The sequence below is a fragment of the Betta splendens genome, chromosome 16, assembly GCF_900634795.4.
Source record: "Betta splendens chromosome 16, fBetSpl5.4, whole genome shotgun sequence".
Classification (NCBI taxonomy): Eukaryota; Metazoa; Chordata; class Actinopteri; order Anabantiformes; family Osphronemidae; genus Betta; species Betta splendens.
Genome location: NC_040896.2, coordinates 13553589 through 13578675, shown reverse-complemented (window position 1 = coordinate 13578675; position 25087 = coordinate 13553589). Strand labels below are relative to the sequence as shown.

General features: G+C 45.0%; 2 protein-coding genes and 1 non-coding gene across 6 annotated transcripts; 1 reads left to right on the top strand and 2 right to left on the bottom strand.

The window, feature by feature from the left end:
• Nucleotides 1-35: 35 nt before the first annotated feature.
• On the bottom strand, nucleotides 36-8585 carry erp44 (endoplasmic reticulum protein 44). Its single transcript, XM_029128095.3, has 11 exons — nucleotides 8421-8585; nucleotides 6224-6296; nucleotides 5546-5585; nucleotides 5150-5265; nucleotides 4242-4426; nucleotides 4047-4162; nucleotides 3762-3936; nucleotides 3535-3646; nucleotides 3301-3442; nucleotides 1919-2021; nucleotides 36-1837 (listed from the first exon to the last, which is right to left on the bottom strand). Exons 1-11 carry the CDS (start codon nucleotides 8478-8480, stop codon nucleotides 1730-1732), a joined length of 1230 nt encoding a protein of 409 aa, XP_028983928.1. The 5' UTR covers nucleotides 8481-8585; the 3' UTR covers nucleotides 36-1729.
• A 108-nt stretch (nucleotides 8586-8693) lies between these two features.
• On the top strand, nucleotides 8694-25013 carry invs (inversin). 4 transcript variants are annotated; one of them, XM_055503474.1, is made up of 18 exons: nucleotides 8695-8823; nucleotides 9625-9734; nucleotides 14627-14726; nucleotides 15342-15505; nucleotides 17110-17283; nucleotides 17776-17943; nucleotides 18059-18239; nucleotides 18909-19018; nucleotides 19231-19402; nucleotides 19982-20137; nucleotides 20211-20332; nucleotides 20419-20526; nucleotides 20606-20922; nucleotides 21359-21570; nucleotides 21696-22203; nucleotides 22696-22847; nucleotides 24293-24379; nucleotides 24458-25013. In XM_055503474.1, exons 2-18 carry the CDS (start codon nucleotides 9732-9734, stop codon nucleotides 24571-24573), a joined length of 2850 nt encoding a protein of 949 aa, XP_055359449.1. In that variant the 5' UTR covers nucleotides 8695-8823; nucleotides 9625-9731; the 3' UTR covers nucleotides 24574-25013. The 4 variants fall into 4 exon arrangements, with proteins under 4 accessions (XP_055359450.1, XP_055359449.1, XP_028983920.1 ...); XM_029128087.3 differs by having other exon boundaries at nucleotides 15339-15505; XM_029128088.3 differs by having other exon boundaries at nucleotides 8717-8823; nucleotides 9628-9734; nucleotides 15339-15505.
• On the bottom strand, nucleotides 24011-24083 carry trnat-ugu (transfer RNA threonine (anticodon UGU)). Its single transcript has one exon. It is a non-coding gene; the product is annotated as a tRNA-Thr (tRNA).
• Nucleotides 25014-25087: the final 74 nt, after the last annotated feature.

The following is a 25087-nucleotide window of genomic DNA, read 5'->3' as shown; positions in this document are numbered from 1 at the left end:
GAAACGAATGTTCAAAGCATCAGATGAAGACAACATCCTGTAAAATGGTTTTTAATTTACATTTTTTTTCTCACTCCTTCCCCTCTGAGATGACAGGTTTAGAAATGGCATCACACTCCCCCTTGTTGCTCTTCATTATGGCTGACTAGGGCTGATATGTTACTATGCAGGCATCTGTTGGCCTCTATGGAACAGCAGGACCAGTAAAAGCTTAGCGATGGGTCCCTGGCTTCCACTTTTGGATTCATCCACACTGGATGGATCTCAGGAATCTAGAATAGTACCAGAACCAGCTTCCGGAGCACTGGTATAAAGCGTCAGACTGTAAATTTCCACTGTTCATCACATGGGTTTTCCCCGTGTCTCGTTTTAAAGCACAGGGAAGGTCACAAGCTTTCCTCCTGCAGCGCAATGACACGTTCAACAACAGGTAACGGCGAATGAACAACAGCCATTCTGTAAATTCACTATCATTGTAAAGTTCACTATTTCAGGATACCATTTCCTCTACGCTCATCCCTAGAAACAGGAGAGGCATTATGGTGTTATGAAGTCAACACCCCTCTTTGACCTTTGCATATTTAACTGTATTACAGTGATGGATGTAATCAGACTTTCTGACATTGATCAACAGAAACACTTTAATTTCAGTGTCACTGCTAATTTCTACAGATTGGTGCAGGACATTAACATTTTGATTTGATTTCTGTGTTAACCGGCTTCATCTGTTTTCATTTGACCACATCACAGAGCTTCCAGGGCCTGATGCAGAGATGCCTCCACAGCATGATGCTGCCACCAGCAGGCTTCGTGGAAGGGACGCTGATCGTGCCACTTTTGTTTGATGGCTAGCAACCAATTGTTTTAATTCAGCATGTTAGTATGCTAAAACAATACAAGATCCAAGAGGGTGTAAACTTTTTATAAGCGCTAAGGACATCATAATCTAAAACCATTTAGTACCAGAGCGTAAAGGGGTGAATCTTGATAGGCTGGAGTAGCTCTCTTTCTTCCTCTTCTGTCTTAATCCCTAATTAAAATGACATAACCTCTTCAAAATAGGGTTTTATTCCTTCAGAACTTCATGTGTGGAGAAGACAAACTGACATTTTGTTATTACTTGTGCTATACAAATGATCTAGACTATCTAAATGTTGGTCATATTGAGATGCAGCCAAGAGGTCAGTGAGACTGAACAAGCGTCTCCTATCAGACAGGCTGAACTGGACTACCCACAGATAAGAACCGTACAACTGGAGTGAGGGCACTGTTCTGTTTTTTTTCCTACAAACAGCAGGGTGATGGACAATAAAGGAATAAAATAAAGAAAACTCTGCATTTAATTTAGACCAACAATGAGACTCCCATGTAGCACAAACGTATTTACAAGCTCCAAAAATAAAAGTAAAAACCTTTTTCTTGATGTTCTAATGCCCCTAACCACCTGCCCCCACACTTTGCTCTTTACCCCCCCCTCCTTTTCCAAAATAAAAATTGTACATGAAAGAGTTATGAAAATATAGGTTATTCCAACATGGTTGCGTCATGGACTGTACTCTTCTTTTATCATCCTGTTCTTCTTTTTCTCCTCCGCTTCTTTTTTCTTGCCTCTCTTCAGTAAGGGTGTTGGGTGTTGCTGATCTGTCCCGTCGGCCTGTACCAACCCTAACCCCCTCCCTGACCCCGGGGCGTGGCATTGAGTCACAGGATCCCTGGAAGGCAGCTGAGGTCACAGCTCGTCACGGTCCCGGAGGATGGTGTAACGAGTCTCACTGGGTGCCAGCTTCTGGAATGAGCTCTCTGGGGGGCTGCTGGCCACTTCTCCTACCAACTCCTCCTGAAGTTAAAGTCAGAAAGTGAATTCAAATCTCACATTACACAGAAGACACAGCTTTCAGTGACTACAGTGCTGTCAGACCTGTCCAGGCGTGCTGTCTGTGGGGTCAGGACCATGGTGAAACTCTCGGTGAAGCTTTCCGGAATGAAGGTCCAAAACAAACTGTCTTAGTTTGCCGGGGGCACTGCAAAGACAAACAAAGGTATGTTGTGTATTTTTTATGGGGTCTCTTTATTTTTTCTACCTTCTACCCGTTTCTCACTTGTTTTTGCCTGAGTGACTTTGAACTGTACATCAGTGATGGACAAGCTGAGAACCATGGATCATTTTACTAACCCTGCAATTACTGAATAACCTGCTCTACCACATCAGCAGGTTGCTGCCTTTTGACAAACACATTCCTACACAGTAGACTGGACCTTTGGACGAGACGCAACAACTCATGACAGCAGCAGATGAGACATTAGTCCCTGCACATGTGTCACAAAGCAGCATGACATTAACAGTGCAAAGTCTGATTATTAACAACAGCTCATGAGCAGTTGTCATATCGCACAGGTGGAGCTGGTCTCCATTCATAGATAACACTGTGTGTCAGAGCACACACGCACACGCCACACAAACACATATATATATATAACATACACTGTGCTAATGAAATTACAGGCTGTGTGCCCCATGCAGTGGTAATGTGATGTAATTAGGTTGTGGAGGCTGGTCAGTCCTTGCGGCTCCTGTCTATCTGATCACACTCTGATTGGGGGGGGGGGGGGGGGGGTCAGGGTGGTGTGGGGCAGAATAAATACGATTAAATTAGATTAGACTGGATTAGTTTAGCACTTATTGCACGTGCCAAATCATGTCACATTAGCTCCGGTGTCCTGGCCCATTCATAAAGGACAGATTTTCAGAGGTGTGACATTTCTGTACTGTTGAGTACACAGTGGTTTGTGTGTGTGTATGTGTGTGTGTGTGTGTGTGTGTGTGTGTGTGTGTGTGTGTGTGTGTGTGTGTGTGTGTGTGTGTGTGTGTGTAATCAAATTAACTTCATTTAAGATCTTGTTAGAATAATTTCACATAAGGGTAAATGATATTATTTAGCTCGCCAGTAGCAAAGGCAATAATGGCTCAAAAATGTCCAAAAGACCCTGACGTATTAGAACCATGTGACATGGGGATGATTCATTTGTTAATCACATGTGCATCTGTGATAGGTTTAATATTTGGTTATTCTTTTTGCATTCAGTTGCCAGCCTATATGTTTGGATATGTGTGCAAAAAAGGATCACATTATTGCCCTAAATGCAATGACAATGAAATCAATAGCTTATCAACCATATGTGGTGTTGTGGGTCTAATTTACAGGAGCTAAATAATATTAAGTAGTGCAAATTATTAGTATTTATCCATTCATTATAATGCTAAACAACAGTTTTATAAACAAAGTGAATGTTGGTACTTACGAGAGATCATTGAAGTCTGGAAAGACATACATGTGTCTGAATGAATCTATAGCAATAACAGGACAGTCAGCTGGAGTTTTCTGGATATGGAGAAGAGGATGGCGGAACTTATCACAGTCTGCGTGAAGGAAGTTTATAGACCCTAAAGAGGGGTAAAAACAAAAGACACTGTCACCAATGTCGTGTCAAGGCAATCCATATCCCTGACAAATACAAATCATTACAAACTCTTACCTTTCTCACTGATGAGCTGACGAGCTACTTCCTGTTGGAACCTCTCTAAGCTCTCTGTATCTTCTTTGATATGAAACAAGATTAGGAAAGGTATTCCTTCTTCAGTGAGCTCCTGCAAAAACACCCACAAACAAAGTCTTTATACTATTATTTATACATTATGTCAGGCCAAAACAGAAAACTAATTTTAAAATGGCAGTGCTTTGATGCAGAAGGAAGTGACAAACCTCTCCATTTTCAAAGGTGATCTCCCTGACCAGAGGTACACACTTGTCCTGGGCCCAAGTGTATGTCAGGTCCATGTTGGTGAGTGAGCCAAGGTAGACCATGTCTGGGCTGTTCTCACCCATGGGTTTGTAGATCACATTGTCACCACTGAAACGCTCGGAGCGAGAGACATCACTAGAGGAGTTAAAAGAAAGTTTCAAATTAAAGGGAGTAGACAGATGACAAAGATTAAAACAGCGGGTAATCCTTAAACCCCACATAGATCAGAGGGCGATGTGACTCACCCAAAGGCAGCCAGAAATGTGCAGTCATCACGAAGAATGTTGGCAACTTTTTCATATGTGCGGTAATTATCTGTGTCCTTATTCTCAAAGTAACCTATGATGTTTCTCTTGCTCCTCTGTTTAATCAAGAAAGCAAGAGTTTTAGAATATATTGCAGAAATTTGTAATGCAGACACATTGTGTGTTCCCACTTACATCCAGAGTGTTAATCTCCTCCAGTGAGTGCATTTCTTTTACAGGATCAACTTGCTGTTGGCGGATGAAGTCAGCAATGGCTGCCACAGACCTCTGACCCCTGTACTCTCTTTTCATCATCATGCCATTGCGGAACAACTTCAGCGTTGGATACTTGGTAATGCGGTACCGCTGGGCAATTTCCGCTACACACACAGGCACAGGAGAAGTTAAGTAAAGAAGGACAAATCAATTGATAAAGAGGAGGAAAGTGACTGAAAACACATGGGGATGGGTGGATGAGGAGTGAAGCGGTGACAGAGAGACGATGGCTAAACCTCAGTCTGAAAACACTGCCTGTAGTAAGCATAGAGCTCTGATCTCCCACATGAAAGCTGCCCCCCACCAAGAGTAAATATTCTCTGTGCACACAATGAATGAGTGTGTGTATGTGCATGTGGCAGGTGTCAATCTCCCTGCGGGGTGTCTCTAAGCCTCCAGTCTTCACAGGAAGCAGCAGTTTTGTCATTAGTCTTCAAACAGTTTGCAGGTCATCAATAATTCTCTTTAATTTGGTTTATCTTAAAAGGCTGAGGCTGGTGGTTTGTGTGTCTCTGCTTTGGTGTGCTGGGCACCTATGTGTACATATGTGCACCAAATATAGACCTAGAGCGTGTCTGCACCTTTTTTGTTTTCTGTATATGGACTTAGGGTGTAATACCAGCACACAGCATAATAATTTGAATAGACAAACAACTTTTTATATCAACCCACTTGTCTGGGCTTCTAATAATTTTATAATTATTTTACCTCAGCTTGTGATGAGCATTTGTAATTTGTTCTCTAACATTATTTTGAATATAAGCGTAAGTGCCACTTGCATATTGTTTGTCAATGTCAGAACAAACATATGTTACAAAAATACTCACAGTGTTGGTCACAGTCAACGCGAGCAAACACCACCTGTTTGGTATCAGGGAACTCCTCCCTCACAATGTTAGATGCCTCCTCAAAAATTGGATGGAGCATCTGACTAAACCTACACCTGTGGTGAAGACAGGAAGTATTGTTCGGTCAAAAGGCTTTTAATAGTTTAAAACAGATTCATTTTCAGTAGATTTCATTTTACAAAATTTGACTCTGTGTTTTAGGCAAAACTCTTTTGACAACAAAGTTAATTATCTATTGGTTTGTTGATGACTCAAAGTTAAACCATTTTAATGAACTCATTAATCATATTTAGGGCTATATAAGGACATTCATATAGCACCTTTGACACACAACAGAGAAGTTCAGTGACCACAAGAAACTAATTTCACACTTACCAGTCTGCATAAAAATTTACTAATGCCACGCCAGCATTATCTGAAAGGAAACACACATACAGGAAATACATGAATATAAATATATAAACATTAGACTTCACATTTCTAAATGCATTCACTATAGTATACTTTGCAACTAAAAGCAATTAATTAGACTACGGTAATTAATTTTACAGTCTTCCATTCTGAAGGAAAAACAAACACAAGGAAGAACATACAGAAACAGAAATTACAACCAATTATTCATGGTCAATAAAATATATCTATCCTACCACAGTGTTGGAAAGTCATTAGATTTTATTTGATGAAAAACATAAATACATCATGACTATAAATAGGTCATAATCATATATGTCAAAAATAATATTTCCAAATCAAATATCTTAACATCTATGACAGAAAGGTTCCTACAGGAGTTACCTGGCAGCAGTAGGTGTGACAGTTATAAAGAGATATGTCATAGCAAGCAACCCCTGTATAAAGGACTTTGTATCGCCATGTCACAGTTGAGTATTTTAGAAAAAAAAATTATAATTCCTTATGTAGTATACTAAATTTCAAGATGGCCTGCAGAGACACAGCTGGTTACCTTGTGCTGATGTCTTATTTAACCATCAGCACAAACACAAGGTCCAACAATACATTTAAACACCTCCAAAGTAAAGTGTCATGTCTTACTTAGGACATCGTCAATGTTGCCCGAGTCCAGACTAGTGATTTCTGTTTGTCCTGGAGTAGAGAGGCCCATCACCTGAAGACACACGGGTAAAACACAGATAAACAATTAAACACAACTGAACAGACACAGCTGCTTGTTGAGATCATTAAGTGTTGGCCTTAACTACTTAAGTGATCAAGGAACCAAACAAGTCTGTCAACATTCCCTCAACCAGCATACAGTATTAACAGACTGCCCAGTTCTCATGGCACTCCAACACTGCTACTGAAATTAGTTCATCTGTAACAGTCGTGGCAGTAGTGGCAGTCCAGACCTGCAAATGCGAGATTTCCTGTGGTCCACCTTAATTAACATGCTACACATGTTTTTGAATTGGGTGTATTATCTCACACCCTCTTATTTTAAATGACACAGGTTGAGCTTAATTCTGCAAACCATAGATAATGGGATTTGGGCAGGTAGCTTAACAGTTTCCTGAAACTCAAGTACTTTTGGTATGACCTTACACTGGTACACAAAGACAGACCCTATGTCATGAGTAAACTTCTTCTAAGGTAAATGACATTAAAGAGAATATTATTACTATTGTTTGCATCATGGTACGATAGGCATGCCGTCATATATAACTGACAACAAAATGTGATGCCTGGGGAAAAGTATTTTGTGTTAGGGAAATAAATTCTGGAAGACATCAATATTTATTTCCTACTTTGCTCACTCAAACAGGAATGTGGTTGTAATTATTCCAGCTGTTTAGAAGAATCCAGTGTGATGTCACCAACTTCACTAAATTACATGAGAAAAACTTTTACTATATATAGACATATTACATTTACTCAATTTCTGCAAATTCTATATTGTTTAACATATCCTTTTCTTTAATTTTTGCTGTAAGTAAATATATACACTATACTTTAATTTGAGTGAAAAATTAAAAGTTACTTCTTCTTAGTGAACATGTTCAAACTTAGGCAAATACTTGAACCAAATATTGCATTTGTGTACTTTTAACTCTTTTGCTAAGCTATAATGTCAAGCATAAAAGTGCAACCCTATATTTTACATCATGCTGTGTCCCTTTACAGTCAGTAAAGTGTTATCCACTGTGAGCTGTCTGACACAAGATCCTCCTCAAACAGGACATAACAGGACTGTTTACTTTCCCCGATGCTGTGACAAAGCGCAAATGACCAAAGGTTCTAATGAATGCTGATAACAATGAAATTTAACATCTGGATGTAATTTAGAATGATTCACAAACAAACAAACACAATGATTAACCTCACTACAACGTTTACTGAAATTTTGTGATGGAAGCAGAAAAAGCATACATTGGATTAAAGTTGTTAAGCAAATATTGAATTATTTGTTACACCTTAAATACAAACGCTTCCTATCTCAACCTCAGTCACTGAATTCTGTCAACATCCAATAAGCACAGTTGGTATGACTGAAACTGTTAAGCCACTTCTCTGCACCTCAGACGGAAGTTTGGGGTTTTCTTTACAGGCCCAGTCTGCGCCCGGTCCTGTTCCGGGTTTTCAACCAATGAGAATGAGCCACAACAGAGGAATTTACCAACCGGCGAGCATCATGTAGAGATACACATACACACTAAAAGACGAACTGCAACTTTGTGGATGACTGTAATAACAATAACTAAGCCAAGACCAAGAGATCTGCAAATGATCAACTCAGAACGTTTTACATAACTATGCTAGCAATTAGCAATTATGTTCCTGTTTTCATTATGCATTAGCATCTAATGCTAACTGATTATTTTCTTCCCCAACATAGTTACCAGGAGTGCGGACTGTGGCACATTTAGCGACATACGTGTGTTACGAGCTATATGCCGAGTGTATCAGGCGGGTTGTGCTTTGTTATAACTCTACTTCTAACATTACTCCACTCAACCGGCTAAGTTGACATTGCAGCCGAATAACTTATAAGTTGTGAGACTCGCTGGGTAAAACACATTTAAATGGCCTCTTTGGTGAAGCTGCTAAATAAATATAACTTCAGCAGCGAATGAACCGAGTGCATAGTCACTTTAAAAGCCGTGTCTTATGCAAGCAAGAAGAGGTTCATCGGTTAGCTAGCAGCTAACTACTCAAAGGCAGGCTAACCAACGATACTTAACGTTAGCTACAAACCGCTAACTGTTAGGACACGTAACAAAGCCGAGACGCTTACCAGCAATAGAATCGTGAAAACGTGAACATCGAGAGAGGGAAGTATTGTTAACGGTTTCATTGTAAATTATAGTTAGTAGAGGTGGTGGTATTGAGTCTTCCCAATCTGTCTCGACGCCTCTCTTCTCGCTGTAGAGGAAACCTACGGCGAGCCGATCTCACTGTGACCACGGAAACGAGAGTGACACTTCCTGGTACCGTTAGGGTTTATGGGTAACGTAGTCTTTTCAGTACACCAACCTGTGGAGAAAGAGCAGAAGAAAAACTACAAACATGGCGAATAGATGCTTTACAAAAGTAACGGGAGTTGTAGTATTTAGCTTCCCAGGAGGTAAAGAGCCAACGGAACGGCTTGGAAGAAAACTTTCCAAAGATTTTCATCTGAGAGAAAAGACAATCAAAAGGTAAATATAACGCAGAGCAAGAAGAAAGCGAAGATGAATGGTTAAAATACAATGACAGTGACGTTGTGTTCAGTGTAGCCATTGTCAGGGAATTGTCCTTGCACTTCTTTACTACGATTATGAATAAGTGATTTCTCTTGTAGACAAGGAGTTGCATCATTATGATTCACTTATTGTAATACTGTGTTAGACTCAGTTTCGTGCAACTCTGCGCAAAAAGAAGTGAGGTCAATCCTACATTTACCTTCTCCAAACATATTTTGGCAGCGCAGTTAATCTAAAATGTGTATTTACTCACAGGATACTAAGATGCTTTACTGTTGTTAATGTAAAAGTCGCAGTTGCACTGTTTAAATACTGTTTTTAAGCTGAAGATCCATTATTCAGATTTCATTTAAAGTAGGATACGAACACATCATCAGCAAAAATAAGTAAATGTAAAGCAATCACAGTATGCACAATGGATCCTTGAAAAGTCAAATAATAAAACACTATCATATATTATCGTGATGTGTTTTGTAAGTAGCAACAAACTACTTCAAACATTGGCAGATGAGTGTCGTGCAGTCAGTATTTCTACTAGGAGTATTGGGTTTCTGTTTAGGTGCTGCTCTATTCAACACAGGCTCCACAGCCCCAGACCTACAGCTGTTAGTTAAAGAAAAGATTAATACACATGATGAAAATAGACCAGACTAATTCTGCCTGTTATCAACACAGTAGCAGTGTTACGCTGGCAGCTATTTGTGTGAACAGGTGGACCGCTCTCACTAGGTGAGTGATCCTCTTTCTCTGTCTCAGCAGGAGCAAGGATCAAGTCCAGGTAGGGAACCTGGACTTGCATCCACACCCACCAACCATGCACTAAACTGGGGAACATCTGCTCAAGTGCCCCTCTCAATGCAGCTATGGTAAGATCTCAACACACAGACAGCAGCTACCCAGATTTAATTTACTGTTATATAATCCCAGAAGAGTTTTGCTTTTTTGTTACTGCGTGTTCGCTACTTTGGTCTCTCCCCCGTTCTACAAGTTTCTACCTCTCTCTCAAGAGCCAAAACCTCTGAGACTTCATATAACAAACATAATTGGTCTGCTGTAACAGCCTAATTGTTAAGGAGATTAAGGTGGAATGTTGAATTGAATCCCAGCATTAATATTTTATAGACTAAAGCTGTCCATAGGGGGTTCACAGTGTGTGAGCAACTCACAGATGGAATCAGAGGAAGAGCTCTCTCTCTCTCACCCTGTCTAAATAAAGAGGTGGAGAGAAAGCCAAGCACAAGGGTTTCACAAAATATCACAAGTATCAGATCTTCCTTCAGTATTGCTTAGTTGTTGCCTTAAACTAATATATAATAAGTAATGACATGTGGTCATTAAAGTCCTGTAACAAATCCTTGATAATGTTTAGTTTCTATTGAAACTATTTTATAAAGTGTTAATTTAACCAATTTTAGGGTATTTAGTATGTGAAACCAGGTGAACCTAACAAACCAGCAACTAAGTGTATGTCACTTACTTACTTAAATAATTATTTAAGCTTAAACCTTTTTAAGACAAAATGAATATCAGCTTGTTTGAAAAGATTCCAAGTAAGAATATTGCATTTGTAGAGCTTAGATACTAATATATGTACTTTGTGTCTGCTTAACTCATTATTAATGCAAATATATATATATATATATATATATATATATATATATATATATATATATATATATATATATATATATATATATATATATATATATATATATATGCATAAATGCATTTGATAAACTGCTAGACCCAAATTTGGGGCCTTTAAATTATGTGCATTGTCAAAAACGCATTAAGCATTGTCCTCTAAAAAGTTCATGCAGAGCACACCTTTGACGCCGTCCCTCCCCCGTCCATCCTCACCCTCAGTCTCTCCTCCCCCTTGTCCCCTTTTCTCCATGTTTTTTAATTTTGCATCGCTTCCATTGATTTTTTTGTTTGTTTTTCAAGCTGATTATGTCCCTCCACTGTGATTCGCCGGTGGGCACATTGCTCGCTGCACTTTAATTGGACATTTAATTAGATCACAGTTTTAGTCCAATTAGACTGTGAGGTGTGGGGACATGGGAATGGAGTGGAGAAAAGGCAAAACTCCCCAAGCTGGTCTCTCGTCGTCTCCCCTCCCCCCTTCCCCTTCTCTCTCCCCCTCACTCCTTTTCGTCGTCTGTCTTTTTCTGTTCGCCTCGCCGTCTCTCTCCTCCTCCCTCCTGAGGGCAGCTCATTAGTGACATAATGGGATGACACAAAACACACAGCTCTCCTAATTCTCATAGTGTCTCGAACAGCAGCCGAATCACACACGAGACGACAGGAGATGTTTGTCTGCTCGCTGTTGCTGAAGTCGTGCATTTAAAAGAGCGTTTCTTCTAAAATGTACAGTCATCTTATAAAAAAATGGTTTAGCAAGTGTTACTCTTATAAATTTCCGCCATCGCCTGCAAGTCAATACCCTCACGCACACACAAACATTAACGACATGCTGGGCAGAGCCTATCGACTCAGTGGAGTGCTCCGGTATGATATCACTACACCTAATGAGACTTAGATAAGGCTCATTACCAGCAGCGATCGCTCACATGCCACTCAAATGCAGGGATATTCTGCTCCGGCTCCAGCTCCCCCCTTGGTTCTGCCCTCTTCCCCCTTTTGTTGTCATAGCGTAAACAACACTGGGCCCCAGTGGGCGAAAGCACATGGGCGAATGTAAACACACACAAACAGACGTATGCAGATATGCACGCACGTGCACTCAGGTGTAAGTCCTCGGAGGACACAAGTCAATCTCCGTGTCCCTCAAGCAGACGCACACCCCACCTCCCACCCACGCGCTCAGGGGACAGTCTCCTATGAGTACGGACACATTTATACATCATACACTCTCTCTATATATACATATATGTGTGTATGAATGATGGGCAGCAGACAGGGGTGTTTTAGCCACAGGTTTTACTACTTGACCCCCGTGGCTGTGAGATTGACAGCTCTGGTCCTTCCTAATTGCATTACTCTCCCAGGTGATTGGCTTATGCCTTGGGGGCTCATTTGTCAGGATGCGTTGTGGTAATGATGTAAATTAGCCGATCTTTGTGTCACTCAGCTTTCTCCCCCCCTGCTGATTGGCCTCGCTGTGCCCCAGAGGCCCAGCCTCGAGCTGAGGGAACCAGCTCATTGGTCCTTGGGGAACCAGGAAGTTCTCCAGAAATAGGACTTTGCAGATTGGGCATCCCCGTGGGCTGATATTATCCTTCCGCCCACCTCTTTACCTGTCAGTCAAAACCCAGGGCCCCTTCCCTGCAGCCTCCATCTGCTCTCTGAGACGCAGATACACACACAGGCATGTAGGTGGTATAGACGCATGTTATAACCCCATGTTGACTAAGACCGTAAACACGCTTTACTAATGTATAAAGCCGTGTTTATATAAAATTTATAAAAGTTGAATTGAAATAAAGGCCACGGGCTCAGGCTCGGTTCCCTACCGCTCGGCCAGCATGCGCTGGCTCAGTCGTCTATCTAAAGCAGACACCGTCATAGAAGCATAGAGACACACACGCGGCACACAAACCAGCACACAGGCACACTCTGACTCCCTGGCCCCTCGGCCCGTCTCTCTCAATAGCATCAATTGAAGTGTTAGTTACAGTAAGTGTGTGGAGTGTGCGTTTGTGTCAGGAGGCAGCCGTGTGTATGTGCACAGCACTCCTGTAGTGTTGCTGAAAGGTTTCGCGGGAGTGTCTAGATCTTTGTTGAACTCACTGAGGTTATATGAGACGGAATATGAATAAAGACAAAATAATGTCAGCATCAGCATGAATCGATACTTATACAGATGCACAATCACTTGGTCTGGACTTCAGCCCGTGATCAATGCTTTACTCTGAGTTATTGTCTTCATATTAACAAGTGGAGTGCTCCCTGAGGAACACGTATGAATGGCTAAATGAGTCCACTCCACACCTCGCTACAGGGTCTGGTGTTGTTTTTACACCCTCCTTTGTTTGATTTCAGACACTGCATTGCAAAAGCCTTTTTAGCCAAATTGGATGCGCCGTAGGTGTTTCCAAAACACTCAGCTCCTCATGAAACTCTAATTGCCCGCGCTTGGTGACTTGAATGCCTGCACAGAGACTCAAATATTGACGTGTGTCCTTCATGTCAGTGTTTGGCCAAATTATACCTGTTTTTTTCTGCGTCTAAGATTATTCATAAATCAATTCATATTTTTTATTGTGGCAGCTGGAGCTGGCTTTTATATTGACACTGAAAAAACATCAAGATGAATAAAGATCAAGGTCAACGTGAGCAGAGGGAAAGTTTGGAGCGGTTGTAATTATTGAAAAGAGTTTTTATTGGTTACATTCGTAAAACAGCGACTTGCACATAATATGAGTGCAGCTGCGTCCGAGCTATTCGTACACGTGTTAGATGTTAAGATTGGCCGACTGTGTGTACTTGCACGTGCGTTATTGTCTGAGTAAGCGTTGTAAATTGGAGATGCTTGTGGTTGATTTTGGTAAAGCCCCTGTAAAAACTCTCTCTCACGGAAAATCAATCCCATGACAAGGCACATGAGCCGGAGGCGCACGCACGCGCTCCCTTCGAGTGCCACATCTACGGCCGTGCCCTCCTCTCCTGAACGCGGTAACGAACCTGCGTTAAGTCTCCGCCACCGCTAGGCAGAGCGTGAGAAAAGCGCCGAGGATGATGGGTAATTGCCGTGCTGCACGCAGTGTCTACGGGAGCACTGTTTATGAGGTGATGGTGGGGAGGGGATGAGAAGGAAGGATGGGGGGCACTTCGTAGACCAGGATTACTGTAAAGTCATCAGCCTGCCTGTTCTCCTGTATATGTTAGTTTCATGCATAGTGAATCCGGTTGTTTTTTTGCGACCACTAATAAAAATGTCTTGGAGGAATCTCAGATTGTGGCAGGAGTTAGTGCCTCCAGCATTTATGTGTTTAGGGGTAATAATTGATTTCTGTGTTGTGCCCTGCAGGGCTTGTCCCACATCTCTCTCTACACACACACACACACACACACACACACACACACGCAGTCAGGCTGCAGTATTAATGAGACATGAATAAGACATGAAGAGAGACCCCCCTCTTACACGCTCACACAGGGCCTCCCCCTCCCCAGCTGCTTCCTGTCTACAGATTACCCTGCTTTCACTGGGCTCTGTTTAAGTGGGGCCAGGAAGAGATTTAACCCTCTCAGCGGGAGCACGCACATACTGTGCACGAAAGCATGCACATATAAACACACACACACACACACACACTCCCGACTGTCATTCAGGAAACACTGCACTGTGGCGTCTGTGTTGTTGTTAAGTCTGAAATATGAGTCGTGTTGTTATATGAAAGAATACATTTACATGATTAATTTTATGTTTGCTCCTCTTCGATCCTTATTTACTCACTGAAGCTATAGAGAAAGTTTAAAGTGGCAGCTTGAGCTTTGATTGTACATGTATAATACTTTTACCTTCATGAGGAAAAAAAAATCTGTGAAGTAAAATTATTTACATTTTCTACATTTCCACTTGAACCTATATCATTGGGAATATTCATTAAATCATTCCTTATCAAACATTATGATATAGAATTATGCGTGAACTATTTAATTCATCCACTTGTGGGATGTGCTTGTAGCTAAATGAACAGAAGGGACCCGTCTTAAGGCCTCCGTGTCAAACACTTGATAAGTTGACGTTGCTGCGGGTTGAGTTGTGACCTTCCATCTGTTTGCGTCGCAGGCCTCGGCGGCGTCTAGCTCTGGACCTGCCTCTCTGGGCTCGCAGGTTCATGCTGCAGCGGTCAATGGAAACAGAAGCGCTCTCCTCAGACTTATCACCGGTAAGCAGCGCGTCAGCGATCAACTTTCAAAACCAATATATTTCAATTGAATTTTATTTTCACGATTAACAAAGTACTTTGACTCTCACCCATTTTGATTTTTGATGTTCAGCAACATTTGTAAAATAGTAATAGTAATAGAGGGTGTAGGATATAATATGGACCTAGAGCAAGAATATTATATGGTTATATGGCAACTATCTAATTGCAAGAACTGAATCAAATACATTTTTAGTTATATAAAATATTAGAATAGATGTAATTTTCTCATCTCCAGAAAGGTCAGCAACTGGTTGGAGTTCAGGTTTCTGCACCAAATCAGGCCTTTTGCTAAATAATGGTCCACTTCTCCGTGAAAGTAATTAAATCATCTGGGCACTTTGCCTTGTTGATGTTTAATTAAATATGTCTTAAATTACTGCTGTTCCAAGTTTTATTTTAGAAATCAATTTCATTTAAATGTATTCTAAGCAGAAGAAGTTGCCTCATAAAACAGTTTAGTTCCGTCATTAACTGTATTTCTGTATAAATAAGGATGTTTATTTTGATGGCTGTAAATTTCTTCCCCTGTGGCTGAAACCCACCACTGCGCCGCTCCCTCTCCGCTCGTAGCAGAGCCGTCGTTGCGGGACCGCGAGGACCAGTTTGGCCGAACACCTCTGATGTACTGCGTGCTGGCCGATCGCCTGGATTGTGCAGAGATCCTGTTGAAGGCCGGCGCCTCGGTCAACAAAACCGACCACAGCCAGCGCGCGGCCCTGCACCTCGCGGCACAGAAGGTGAGAGCAGCCGCACGCGCCCTGATGGAGACACGTGTCCGCCCTGCTGTGGTAGAGACCCAATTCTACCTCTAACGGCTATAAAAAAGCTGTTATTTGTCTTGGCAGAACTAATCTCTTAGGTTTGATTTACGATATTCGGAAATTGCAAAATGTGGACTGAACAACAACCAGTGGTGACAATAATAAGGAGAGCCTTTTCAGAAAGAATGGTCTGTTCCCTCCAGAGGGAAGTACTGGAGGAGAGCAGTGTGGTGCTCATAGTAGCTCTTTATTCTTAAGAGCCCTCTTTTATGGAGCTGAACTAATTCACAAATTATTAAAAAAACAAGGCGATAAGTTTCTGGTTTCTGCTTCACCCAGGAACACGCACGCACGCATGCTAACTAATACATATGTGGAGGCAAAGACAGGTGTGATCTCACATAGGCTTAATTGCAATTGTGACAATGGGTGAGCTCCAGTGGGAAGCCAGTGCCCCCTAGTGGCCGCACAGATCGCCTTGGGGTCAGTGGGACCACTAATGCTGTTAACTGTGGCTTTACCTCAGATCCACCGCTATAAATAAGCTGTTAGTTGTCTGGGAGGAACTTGTCTTGTACTTTTTTCTCCAGTTACATCAAAGAAGTGGGAAATTGATGTGCGTTGCGAAATGTAAGCGTGGAACAACCAGCGGACACAGTATTAACACGAGCTAGACAGAAGGGCCTGTTCTGTCCAGAGGGAAGTACTGGAGGACAGAAGTGTGTGGTGCTCATAGTAGCGCTTTATTCATGAGAACCTTCTTTTATGGGGCTGAACTAATCCACAAATCATTGAAAAAAAGCAAGGTAATGGGGGGGTGGGGTGTCTTTCATACGTGGCGTGTGTGTGTGTGTGTGTGTGTGTGTGTGTGTGTGTGTGTGTGTGTGTGTGTGTGTGTGTGTGTGTGTGTGTGTGTGTGTGTGTGTGTGTGTGTGTGTGTGTGTGGAGGGGGGTTGCCCTGTCTCTTGGACATCTGATCAATAAATGGCTGAGACAGCGAGAGAGGCCAGGGATTACGGATCTAATTGGACTGAGAATAGGGACGACAAGAACACACACACTTGCCCACAGTCGAGATGCATGCTCACACGCCAGACAGATCTGTCAGGTTGTGGAGGTGTTAAGAAACGTACCAAACACGCTGATGCGACACGCGGCGGCACGCGGCGCTCTGACAGCCGTCGTACAGGACATCGGCCCGCGGCCTGCCGGTGGGGGGAGGAGGGGGAGGAGGAGGAGGACGTGAGGGGACAGTGGCTGACCACCAAGCCAGCGGTTACTGTTTAACAACTCACCTCACATGCCCAGCAGAGAGAGACAGGAGGAGGAGCAGAGATGGATGACCTGTGGATTGAACCAGACGTCGCTAAAAGCCTGGACAGAGTGTGTGTGTGTGTGTGTGTGTGTGTGTGTGTGTGTGTGTGTGTGTGTGTGTGTGTGTGTGTGTGTGTGTGTGTGTGTGTGTGTGTGTGTGTGTGTAATCGTGTAATCGTGTGTCATTGTTGCTGGTTCATGGCTAATATCGAGAAAAACGCTGGAGCGGAGCGTCTTTTTAACCCAGTTCCCCTCGCGTGTGACAGGGGAACGTGCGTTTCCTGAAGCTGCTGCTGTCCAGACGCGCTAACTGGCTGCAGAAAGACCTGGAGGAGATGACCCCGCTGCACCTGGCTACGCGTCACCCCTCCCCTAAAGCCCTGGCCCTGCTGCTCAAGCACATCGGCCCCGGAGAGGTGGACACACAAGACAAGAATAAGGTGCTTCCATGTGAATGCACACAAACAGATTGTTGGCTGTCCAGAGTTTGTCGGCCAGTTAGGAAGCAGTCAGTGCGGGCGTCTGTTAGAAGCTGCAGGAATTGGTTCTGCTACATGCGTAACCACCGAGATGCAAACTCCGCTGATAAGACTACAAACACAAAACACACAGTCCTCTGTGTTCTGGGGCTGATGCGCATCTGACATCAGTGGTGAGTTTTGTATTAATGCAACATGCATCATCGTGTCAGATGACGGTGGTTTCTGCAAATCTCAGAATAGCTCAGTAGCCGTCATTGAGGCTTTATCTGCGCTGCAATCGCGGCCCACTGCCGGGTCTTCAATGGCGGCTTTGTGCGGCGCGTAGATTTCCTGGCCGCGTCGCAGCGGAGTCATTTCTATCAACATAAATGGAAAAGTGGAACTTACAGGCTCCTCGGTTTTCAGCTCCATTCACTCATTCCGGCGCCGTTTCTCTTTGCGCCTTCGCAGCAAACCGCCCTGCACTGGTCGGCGTTCTACAACCGGCCGGAGCACGTTCGCCTGCTCATCAAGCACGACTCCAACATCGGCATCCCGGACAGCGAGGGCAAAATCCCACTGCACTGGGCCGCGCACAGCCAGGAGCCCAGCGCCACGCAGACCGTCCGCTGTATACTGGTAACACAACACTGTGCACATGCGAACACACCAGGATGACACCATCATCATCATCATACTCATCATCATCATCACCATCATCACCATCATGTCTATCCTGCCCGAATGTGTGAAGGAAGCAGCTCCCACCGAGTCCCTGTTGAACTGGCAGGACTATGAGGGGAGGACACCCCTGCACTTCGCCGTTGCCGACGGTAACGAGGCCGTGGTGGAGGTGCTGACGTCCTACGAGGGCTGTAATGTGACAGCTTACGATAATCTCTTCAGAACGCCGCTGCACTGGGCCGCTCTGCTCGGTGAGTTAATAAACTGACCCAGTGTGACCCACCGACGGCGACATGATTAATGGCTCCGCTTTCACCAAAACCTCAGTTCCGATCCCAGTCTTTCCCATTTGCGTAAAAACATTTGTCCGTGATGACAAAAAAATCACACTTTTCTTGACAAAACATCTTCACACCAACTTTAATTTGTGCTACTGATGCTTTGCACAGTGTACTCCCATTTGGTACTGGCATCTCTGATCCACGCTTAATTTATACATAGAAATACGCATACAACACATATTTGCAAGCTTCTGCTGCTCTGTGTGTGAATTCTCCCATTATCAGTGGCACAAACTTGTAATCTGATCGAATTTTTACTGGTTGAACCGAGTCGCAGCCAAAATGGATAGTTTATTGCACACATGATAAGATTATGTCCTATTTAATTTTATGTTTTGTTGATTCTGTTTTGTTGCGACTGAACTGCTCCGGGGACGGAAGCGCTAGTGAAGCGGTCAAACAAAGCATTAGGTCCTGTATGTGCTGACATGAAAATGGCTGCAGATCCTCTGGGTGTATGGTTCATATAACGAGTAGACCAGCTGACATATGTGGACTTCGATTTTGTTTTAAGTAGCTGAGCGGTTCCTCCTCGTCCGTGTCCTCGCGTTCCCACTAACGCGGGCGCGTTTTTTCCAGGACACGCCAAAATCGTCCACCTGCTGCTGGAGAGAAACACATCAGGCTCCATTCCCTCAGACAGCCAAGGAGCGACACCTCTGCACTACGGGGCTCAGAGCAACAACGCTGTGAGTCATGAGCACGCCGAGCTGTAAAACCTGCTGCGTCAGCGTTACACTACTTAACCCAAAACACCACGTCTCATTCTGTCGATGTCTTGTTGTTTGTAGTCAGGCCGCAAAGGCAAATCAAAAGTGTGACTTTTGAAAAGGCCGAATTCTGACTTTTACTATTCTACATATAGTATAAGTAGAGTTTAGCCGTTGTTTCCCGTGTGTAGGAGACGGTTGGTGTGTTCCTGTCCCACCCGTCCGTGAAGGATGAACCGGACCTGGAGGGACGGACGGCGTTCATGTGGGCCGCCGGGAAGGGTAGCGATGATGTGATCTGCACCATGCTGTCCCTGACGCCTCATATTGACATCAACATGGCCGACAAGTACGGCGGCACCGGTGAGTGCTGAGAAACTGTAACTGTAACTGCTTCCACCCACGTCCCTCACAGGCTGGCTCCTTGTTTAAGATGAGGCCTGATGGTGAGACGGGGGATTCCCCCCGAGGTGTGAGGGAGTCTGCAAGGCTGAGGGAGGGCAGTGATGCTGTCAGCAGAATTAGTGCACGCTCGCTGAGCGGACTCTCGCCACTGCCAGCGCTGTCGTCTGACAAACTACGCATGCATATGCAGACGCGCATGACACGCTGGCGCGCTCGGACCCGCGGGGCTGTTTGGATGCATAATCCCCCTGGCAGAAGTCCCACCGCTCAGCCAGACAGTCGCTTGTTTATGCATGCATAACGGCCGCGTCCCGCTAATGAGACGGTGTGAAGGGCAGTGGAGCTGACTGGTGTCCGGATCACTTCCACACACTTGACTCCAGCCTGCGCTGTCTGGGGACTTTAGAGGGGGGGGGGGCGTGGACGCAAACGTCTGGGCCTGTTTAACCCCCCGCTGACCGGGCTTCAGCCGCAGAACAGGGCGCGGGGTCTCTACTGTCCGCTCAGATTCCGGACCTTGTGTTTGCGGTCACGCAGCGCTGCACGCGGCCTCGCTGTCGGGTCACGTGAGCACGGTGAAGCTGCTGCTGGACAGAGGCGCCATGGTGGACTCGCTGGACGTGATGAAGCACACGCCGCTGTTCCGCGCCTGCGAGATGGGACACAGGGATGTCATCCTCACGCTCATCAAAGGTGGGCGCCCCTCGTGCATTCATTGTTAGGCCTGTGGGTCGGACACCAGTACTGAAGCATGCACTGGATCCAGGTTCTGCGAGCGTGGATCTGGTGGACGTGGACGGGCACACGGCGCTGCACTGGGCGGCTCTGGGAGGAAACGCTGAAGTCTGCCAGATACTGATGGAGAACGGCATCAGCCCCAACGTGCAGGTACGTGGGCACACAGGCAGAAATGGAATGGGGATGTTTGCACCTGACCAGTTTCCTCCCGCTCCGGCTCTTGTGCCGCTGAACAGGACCAGGCAGGACGCACCACCCTGCAGTGCGCCGCTTATGGAGGCTACATCACCTGCATGGCCGTTCTCATGGAGAACAACGCCGATCCAAACATACAGGATAAAGAGGTAACGTCTTGTTGCACCCCCCCCCCTTCCCCACACACACACACACACACACACTATACCAACACTTATGCGCTCTCAGGGACGGACCGCTCTCCACTGGTCGTGTAACAACGGCTACCTGGACGCCGTGAAGCTGCTGCTGGGCTACAGCGCCTTCCCCAACCACATGGAGCACACGGAGGAGCGGTACACGCCGCTGGACTACGCCCTGCTGGGGGGGCACAGCGAGGTGACCCAGTTCATGCTGGAGCACGGCGCTCTGTCCATCGCCGCCATCCAGGACATCGCCGCCGCCACCATCCAGGCCGTTTACAAGGGATACACCGTCCGCAAGGCGTTCCGGGAGAGGAAGCAGCTCCTCATGAGGCACGAGCAGCTGCGCAAGGATGCAGCCAAGTGAGTTGTTCGTTCGTAAGTCATTAGCATCCATCCCTCACTCCGTGTTTCTGTCTTCACTATCCGTCACTGTCGCCCTCTTCTCACCTGCACAGCCACACTCTCTCCATATCGGTCTTTCCTTCTGTCATCCCTGCACACACATACATCTTCCTCCTGTCTTTGTCTTTTTCAGCTGGTTACTTTTGTCATTTGCTCACCTTTGTTGTCGTGCACCTTTTGTTTTAGGACAGAGCGTTGGCGAGTCTTTTCTTGGTGTTTCACACTGAAAGTTTGTTTTGAGATGTTTTTTGTTACAAAGTTCTCCGAATATTTCAAGCGCCACCCTCGTCACTTCATGAAATACGCCAGTATGTCCTGTTTTTCCTGCCTTGGCCTTTGTTCGTGTAGCTCATGAAAATGTATATAAAACATGCCATATATTTTTTGCATGTAGGAAGCGAGAAGAAGAACAGAGGAGACGAGAAGCTGTGCGGCAAGGATCAGTTTCTACTGCAGAGAAGTGGAAGGTTTCACCTGTGAGAGTGGAGCAGGAGAAGCGCGGCTTAGTGAACATTATAGAGGACCTATCTATGAATGATTCTGTGGTGGAAGCAAAGAAGTCATTCAAAGCTGACAGCCCTAAGAACAAAGAGGAGAAACAAACAGGTAGAAATGTTTCTCTCTCTTTAACTCTTTTATGCAGCCTGAACTTTAAAATGTGATTCTGTCTTGTTAATTTGGAATTACAGTATATTTTTATCAAGGAGCTTCTTTAAACTCTGTCTCCAAAGCCCAAAAGAGCAGATCGTCGAGACGCAGCAAAGCAGCAAAACCCCATGAGGTGCGTGAGCCCGGCCTGAGGAGCAGTGACCCTGTGTGCAGTGCTCGGACCACCAGGCTGAGGGAGCTTCTGTCACCTGTCAGCTGCATCCAGCCACCGAGCCTCAAACCCAGACCCCCGCTGATGCCCAGAGTCAGGGAACGACCGTCAAACACGCGTGTCTGCACTGTGGACCGAACAGAGGCCAGCAGTAGAGGCGCAGATTCTCCCGTGACCGCCCGCGATGCCCACGCCTCTCCCCAAAAGCACAGAATCCACGAGGAGGCCACTTCAGACAGGACCACTCCCAAAGAGCGAACTGGCACCCCCTCATTAAGGAGCAGTCCAGCTTCGGGCCACGGAGGTGCGTGGCGACGGAGTCAGCCTGCCACGCACGCGGCCGCCTCCACGCGCACCCACGGCGAGCAGCGCGGGAGGAGGAGCGAGGCCGCGCGCGTCATCCAGCGAGCTTGGCGAAGGTTAGCGCGCCGCGCGGGGCTGAAGCCCAGCCAGTTGTGTCAGTACCATGTGGTGCCCGCATGTGCCCCTGCAACACCCCCCTCCTCATCCTCAGTCTGGATGCCATCAATGCTCGCGCGGTGGAGGGGGAGCGTGAGAGATCGGTGAGACAAGGAGTCAGGGCGCAGACGCTCTATAATCTAGAGCTTTCATAGTTGTTTAACAAGAGGCTAAAAGTTCAGCCGTGCTGCTCTAATAGCTACCAGCAGCCTCCTTTTGCCGTTCTCTCACCCTAACACACTCTGTGTTCCTCTTAGAGGCTGCCAGTCCACCGCAGGAGACCCTCTGTTTCCATTCAGCGTCACAATTATATTCTGTATGTGCTGCCTATTAACTGCCTTGAATGAACTCTGTTTACTTAGTGAGTTTTAGTGTCAGGAGTTGCCAGCTTTTAGACCTTTGAACGCCGTCTGAGATGGTTTTTATTGAAGTGTGTGTGTGTATGTGTGTAGGTTTCACACACACAGAAAGAGACAAGATGCGGCCCATGAAGAGGTTGTGTTAAGTGAGTCAAACCACACCTATAACAGGAAGACGATGGAGATCAGAGCCCCACCTGCCAAACCGGCGTCGAGTAAGAGCTCAGTGCTTCAGAGTATCTATGGTGAGATCATTTACATGTTTGAATATTCACCTTAATATGAAGATGAATCCATCACTTAGTTTATTAAAATTGCTTCAGTGAGTTAGGAAACTGATGCACAATGAAATTAGTATTTGAGTGTCAATTTGACTTTGACTGGTAGGTTAAATGGATACCAATGTGCCCAGCAGGACCTTTATGCCTAAAACCAGCTTATGCAAAAACATCTGGCCACCACAGCCATGAGTCAGTGAGCCTTTATGAGCTAGCGTTGATATGTTTTGCATCTTGATCAAAACCAAGCAGCGGGCCAGAAACGTGGTCGTCAGTGTAAAACACGCTGCAAGGGATTCTGGGAGCAGGGACCTGTGTAAACGTCCCAGCGGTGCTTCGGTCCGTGTAGCGGGGCGGCATCAGACAGGTTCACCTGTGTGGAACCTCTGGCGGGACAGACAGGCTTGACCTTCATCACACATCAGCAGGTGATGATGGGAGCATGCAGAAACCTTGCAGTGCCAAAACATACAAGTACCTAGAACGCAGGGAAACAGACAGACCCCCCTCGTTCCAACCCTACCTTCTGACGAGGGTTTTCCCCTCCCCCTGCTCACTTCACCTCCCTCGCTCTCTCTGTCTTTCCCTGACAGACCTGGCACTGTGAAAAGTTCAGAGCTGTCAGAGGGAATGTCAGGCGACTTCGTGGAGCTATCCTCAGCTCACACACACACACACACACACACACACGATCCCATCTCCTTCCCTTGTCATTATTTTACAAAAAGCAGATGGATATTGAACACATCTCTGGGCTCGGTTACACCACAGGCTTTATTATCATTAACTGTCTATGAATTTGTGTGTATTTACCTCATCACTTATTTTTAGCATGAAGACAGAGATAATTAAGCGTAATAATAATAATTAGTCCTACCTGTCTTAATGACAAAATAGGCTAGTTAGTGAAAGCAGACTTGAAGGGAGTAATTATTTTAAAGTAATTAATAAAATAAATGTTAATGGTAAAGCTCTAATTTTTAATTTGTTGGAACTACCTAGAGAATTAAGATCAGTGAGGAGTGGCCAAGTGCACTGTCGTTCCACTTTCGGAGCACTAGTTTGTCTGTGCCTACTGTTTGCTATTTGGGGGACAAAAATGAATAATTAAGAGCAAAAACTAAAATGTGAGGCCCCAGCGAGATTCGAACTCGCGACCCCTGGTTTACAAGACCAGTGCTCTAACCACTGAGCTATAGGGCCTTTGTTAAAGAAGTCATCGTCACATCAAAATATAAAGACATCTTCACACCTCTGTACTGATGTGGCCTGACCAGTTCAGCCAGTTATTGCTCTCACAGGGTTTGCCTCTTCCACTGTTGGACTTAAAACACGTCACAAGATTTGACCACAAATATCAATGAAGCTTTGATGAAACAAAGAATAAAATTGAATTCCTGATCGTGCTTTAGGCAACTCCATGGCAAGACGGGGGCGTTCATTAAGGGGCTCACACTCTCAGCTGCTGCTGGACATGCCACTACGCACTGAAAGCCAGAGTAAGAGCTTACGCACGCACGCACACACACTTTACTAAGTCTGAAGTCTTTAAACATGATTGTATGTGTGTTTTACAGCGAGCGGCATCGGCTGCATCCACCTGACCGAGGTGGTGAATCAAGCCAAGCAGTACTCCTACCACCTGAGGCCACACAGTGCTGGACAGGGGACCAGAGGCCGGGGCAAACACTGATGCTATGCACAGCTACACACTCCTCTGAGTGAAAAATGTGTATAGTAATGCTATAAGACGTCAGGCTGCCAGCTGAGACAACATCAGTGTGCCCAGCACTCTAAAATTAAGCCCTGTGACATCAGAGCCATGACCTCACAGGGTGGAGTTAAGTCTACAGAAATGCTGTGTGTGTAAAAGATAACCTTTCATCCATTGTGGAGGAACTCATACACACTCGATCTCCATCACTCTTGCACACACACTGAGATAACCTTTCCTCCTGCTGTGGAGAATGAGGCAGTCTATCAACAGCCGGTCATACAGATAGCCCACCTGCAGCCATGGACACACACACACACACACACTCTCAGCACATTAGTCTGGTCTTTAAGTGCTTTCCTTCTCAAGGAAAAGCTGTATTCCTCAGCTATGTAGTCTTTTTACGCAATAAACCTTATAGTGTAATTATGTTAATACATACCTCAATATTTCTTGCTTTTGTTAGGTTATAAAAATAAAACTTAAAACATAA

Excerpts from the sequence above, each read along its gene's own strand:
- erp44 (XM_029128095.3), bottom strand. The coding sequence starts at position 8,480 with ATGAAACCGTTAACAATACTTCCCTCTCTCGATGTTCACGTTTTCACG. Across the intron at positions 6,297-8,420 it reads TTTTCACGATTCTATTGCTG|GTGATGGGCCTCTCTACTCC; the intron begins GTAAGCGTCTCG and ends GTGTGTCTTCAG. Across the intron at positions 2,022-3,300 it reads CCAGACTTCAATGATCTCTC|TGCCCCCGGCAAACTAAGAC; the intron begins GTAAGTACCAAC and ends TTGTCTTTGCAG.
- invs (XM_029128087.3), top strand. Across the intron at positions 14,727-15,338 it reads TCTCCTCAGACTTATCACCG|CAGAGCCGTCGTTGCGGGAC; the intron begins GTAAGCAGCGCG and ends CTCCGCTCGTAG. Across the intron at positions 19,403-19,981 it reads CGACAAGTACGGCGGCACCG|CGCTGCACGCGGCCTCGCTG; the intron begins GTGAGTGCTGAG and ends GCGGTCACGCAG.